We start from the raw sequence: 4,773 nt of genomic DNA, 5'->3' as shown, positions 1-4,773 counted from the left end.
TCTCAGTCCCACAGAGGAGGGAGGGAGGGAGGGAGGACGGGCAGAGGAGGGCGGAGGGGAGGAGGAGGAGGAGGAGAGGTGAGGAAAGGAAAGGAGACGAGAGGAGAGGAGAGTGCAAATGTCGGTTGTACGCTGTTTCTGCGGTTCCTTGGTCATTGACAAAAATGTCTGTGTTTCATTATTTTGCTATTTTCGGTTGCTGTGGTGTTTTAGGCTGGCTGAGGGTGTGTTTGCTGGTATGCAAGGGCGTAGAATAGCGTAAAAGACATTTCCTTCCCAATATCCAGCGACCGCTGAGTCGCTCATAGCCATACCAATAATTTAGCTCCATATACGCGCGTCTTACAAGATAGGGAAAGATGCGCGCGTTTGCGCACACAGCAGCAACGATTTCATCATTTAGGATTCATGTAATTACCTATCAACAAACTGGGTGCAATATGGATCCTAATCTAACAGGGTTAGCTACTTTTTTTTTAAACATAAAACGGCAGAATGTCTCCAAAGAGAGCCAGAGTGGTGCGCAATTACGCACATGGCACCGATCATGTCATAGTTCTGACCTTCATTACGATATATTTTTATTTACCGTCAGTAGAAGAAGGATCTGTTCACACTAAAGCCACCATCTCCAACGGTGGTGAGACCAAACACACGCCCTTGTTGGTATGCAACAGTCAACTGTCAAGCTGGCGGTGCCTGGTTTCAGTGCGGCCGCAGAGGGTCAACATAACGTTACAGCACTTAAACATGACAGGCAGGGTAAACGCAGGGGAAGCTCTCAGCCTATAAATACACCATCCTGCTCTGTTGTTGTTCGCATAATCACAGTGAAGTCACGTTTTATTTTTATTTTTTACATGAGCACTAGTACCCAAAATGGATTTTGAAGAATTCACCATTGGGCAAATGTTGCTGCACAATATTGGCTTATTAGACATTGCCACCACAAATGCTCTGTTATCGACCAGGTGTACTAGCACTGTGTGCATTTTTAAGACAATATTAATAACTGATATTTTAAATCTTATCTTCCTCTGAGTCCTCAGGGAAATAAGAGATGGTACAGAGGATGAGGGGGGGTCACAGGTTTAGGCTTTAATAACAGCTGTAACAAAATGTGTGTGCATTAAGAAACAGTCTTACCAAAAAGAATGATGCAAAAAAGTGTTACTCCATAACTCTGTGAGTTTCCCATCTTTTTCATAACCACCGGTGCCTCAGTGGTGATTAGTTTGTGACATCAAGTCAGTCATTCTGAAAACCATTTCAGAGGGCAGTGTAGCGAGAAGGACACTTCACCTCCACATCTTGGCAGCAAAATCCTTTTTGCATGTGGTGTGGCATAGAAATCGAAATCATAAAGGTCCTTAGAAGAAGTTGCACGGATCAAATGTGAGCTGAAGCTGCAAATTATGCATGTTTTGTTTTTTTTTTATTGGAAAGAAAGGTCTGTGGTGAGAAGGGTCCGAGTTGTTTCTCAGATCGCCTGCCTCTCCTGTTGCTCTGTCCTGATGGAGCGGGCTTCTGGGGGTTGTGCTGTGGGTGGGATGCTGTTGTCAACACCATCCAGGCTTTTACGGCACACCGGGCAGGTATCATGCTGCAGGCAGAGAGAAAGTGTGTTAATCAGCAGATTCTATGTGTCCTATACAACCTGATGGTGAGTTGTTCTCCTTACTAGCTCCAACCAAGGCACTATGCATTCACTGTGAAAGTAATGGAGGCAGGGAAGCTTCTTGACAGACTCTCCTAAGAAAAACTCCTCTCTACAGACAGGGCACTCAAGTCTGCAGTCTGCAAGGAGACGAAAGAGAACATTTGAGAGAGTGAGGGTACAATTCAGCCCTGCAGTTTTTCGGTGATTCATCACATCGCAAATGTGCAAGAGAGGTCAGCAGACAAACATGTATTTATGATTTATTAATGGCGCTCATAGCCATAAGTGGACTCTGCTTTAAGAGACAACTAATGGCTTTAAAAAAAGAGCAGGGAAGGCAGGAAAGAATATGAGGAAGATAGCAAGAGGGAGGAAAAGGAAAGATGAGGGAGGAGGCAGAGATATGTGAAAGAAAAGAAAGAAGGAAGGTAAAACTAGGAGTGATCATGCGATGCCATGCTGGAATCTCCACCTGTCTGTTCTTGAGAGATGCAAACTGTTGGCAGGGATGAGATCATCTCCTTTTCTGCTGGGGGTGGCCCTGTGCTCTCCAACTGCCCCAATAACTAGGAGAAGAAATAAGTGTGGATGTACAAAGACAAACATGGACGCCATCATTAAGTAATCCCGAACTTACCTCCGTAATGACGGCATCGAAACCTCCCTGACCCCACGCGTAATCTGCAGGGTTAGAGTACAGCTGAAGCATGCTGGATCTAAGACAGCAGCAAAGAAAGAAGAGGTTGTCACACATCATGTCACACATTAAGGGAAATCAAAAGCAAATGATGTGAACCAAACATTAAAAAAAGCTTTTACAGTGCAGCTGGTGCAGCACCAGGGTTTCCAGCGTTGGCAAAGAGGCCGGCCAAGAACTGCTGCACAATCCTTGAAAACACAAACACAGACAGCAAAGATCTCTGCTCAGAGTCTCTTCCAGTAGACTTAACTGTATCACATAATGCATTTATTTTGTTTAGTGAATCAACTGTATGAAGCTGTTAACAGTGGTTCTGGATACTAAATATCAGATAATTAAAGTTTAAAGCTTATTAAAGCTAGTTGTTAGAAACAAAAAGACACAAAACTGTGGCGCTGATCTCTCTGTGTACCATGTCCACACACCCTTCCACTGCAGGCCTCTGTTCAGGCCTGGACGACCTCTCCTGATCTGGGCTGGAAGGAGATTCTACTTCTGTGGCCTCAGCAGCCACCAGAGAAGTGCTGCTCTGGCCTGCAGATACCTGCTCGCTTTCGTCGGACTCTGAGGAAGGCGGATGCGACAGCAGAGCAGAGCGCTCCATAAAAAGCAGCTGCCATAACTTGGAGAGAGACCAGAGAAGCAGAGTGTCAAACAAAAGCCTCAGAGAAAGAGGAGTGTTCTTATTAAAATGCCATTTGTGAGGACATACTTCTGAGAACAATGAGTTTGAGTCTGCGCTGGTGATGGATGCTGTGCTGTCCTGCAGGAGACTAGGAAGCACAAAAAAAGAAAAAAATCATATCGTCATATGGTGAAGAAGAAAAGACAGCAAAAACCTAAACACCAAACTGTACCTGGAGTCTTCTGTCACCTCTTCAATGAAGCCAGAGTCGCATCTGGGGCAGACAAAATCCTTAAGGGAGGAATGAAATCTTACTATCATTTTTCATTTCATAGCTATGGACATTAATCTGCTGCTGTAGAAGACTCTGGAAGGATGCAGCTCCCTTTGTTTTTAACGAGGTCAAGCACAGATATTTGGTTCACAAGCCAGTGTTCATCCCAAAGGTGTTCAGTGCAGGGAGGCATTCATGGACCCTTAAATGAGCTGACTGGGGTGGTCAGAATCAAACAAATTCCCCCTGGCCAAGTTTTAAACATGAGTTCTTCAAACTTTTCAAAATAAAAGCACAACATAACAAATAATCTTAAAAAAATAAAAGGCAGCACACAGGGAAAAGGTGGGGAAAGACGTCCAAGACCTACACAGTGGGCACTATTTGTATTTTATATTAGGAAAATTCTGTTAGATGTGTCCAATAATGAATCAAATAGACCTCAGTGAATGAATTTACTGTACAATTATTCTGAAAATCAAAGTCATAAACAAAAGTTTTCAGTGTGTGGACAGTTTTTGAGGGCGTGGACCCAGTGCGCAATTGTCCTAGTATTGTCAGCTGCGCAGCAAATGCTGTCCAGAAGCCCCTTTCACTCATTGTCCCTCTTTTCCCCAAAGGACAAATCCAAAAATCAGTAAGTGATGTTCAGTAAAAGGGAAAATGAGGACAACTCAAACTGAACCAAAGAGGTAAAACGCGTCTGTGCCTCGTCACTGGCGTGTAGCGGCTTATGAAGCCCCGGTGGCGCATGTGGAGACACCCACACCCCCCCCTCTTACGTCTCTCACACACAGTTGACAGTAGACAACTGGACACAAAGTCGCCAGCAGTGGTGCTTCTAAATATGGCATCGTGAATCGCCAGATTTACTCCCTCACGGTAATACTTTAGCGCACACTGTACGCACACGAACAACCAACAAGTGGAAGTCAACATGTGTTTTTTAATGATCCTAGCACTTTAACATTTAGCTTTGCAATTATTATGTTATTTTTTTTAAATTAAAGCGCTGTGGAAATCTTAAGTTCTCCCTCTGTGGAATCGTGGATGATTTTCAGGTTAAACACGCGTGGAAGAGAAACACTGTGACACACAAAGAGACTCACCGGGAGTTTGGGGTTTGTCTCACTTTTACAGCAGTGACAGAAAAACCGGTGTTGTAGTGAATCCACAGCCTCCGCCATCTTCACGGTGAAGCGCAGCCCCTGACGTCGGTGTGCCAGCGCGTAAAAGTCACAGGCGGCGGCGAAACGCACCAGAGCGCTCCGGGAGGGTCTGACAGAAACGCCGGAGAGGACGCGCGACGCAATCACGACATGTTTGTGAAATCAACAAAAATAATAAATATACAAATCACTGGATTTGTTTTTGTCCCCCTCCCATTTTATTTGCCGATCCAGAAAAACTCTCATAAGTGGAAATAAAGCAACAAGTTGACACCATGTCAAGGATGCAGTTCCCTTCAAGTGTGTTAGGTGTCGCCAGAGAGTCTCTTCTTTAATACATCAGGA

The 4,773-nt window shown here is 44.6% G+C and overlaps 1 protein-coding gene across 1 annotated transcript; it reads right to left on the bottom strand.

Annotated features, from left to right (window-relative positions):
- Positions 1–1,073: 1,073 nt before the first annotated feature.
- LOC114431604 (E3 ubiquitin-protein ligase RNF115-like) lies at positions 1,074–4,655 on the bottom strand. The gene is made up of 9 exons (XM_028399159.1): positions 4,369–4,655; positions 3,218–3,276; positions 3,073–3,133; positions 2,786–2,982; positions 2,480–2,548; positions 2,298–2,376; positions 2,133–2,226; positions 1,682–1,797; positions 1,074–1,603 (listed from the first exon to the last, which is right to left on the bottom strand). Exons 1-9 carry the CDS (start codon positions 4,444–4,446, stop codon positions 1,481–1,483), a joined length of 876 nt encoding a protein of 291 aa, XP_028254960.1. The 5' UTR covers positions 4,447–4,655; the 3' UTR covers positions 1,074–1,480.
- Between the last annotated feature and the right edge of the window lie 118 nt (positions 4,656–4,773).

Source organism: Parambassis ranga, chromosome 2 (assembly GCF_900634625.1).
Source record: "Parambassis ranga chromosome 2, fParRan2.1, whole genome shotgun sequence".
In the NCBI taxonomy this organism is placed as follows: domain Eukaryota; kingdom Metazoa; phylum Chordata; class Actinopteri; family Ambassidae; genus Parambassis; species Parambassis ranga.
The sequence above is the reverse complement of the archived record's forward strand: the minus strand, read 5'-3'. Positions and strand labels throughout refer to the sequence as shown.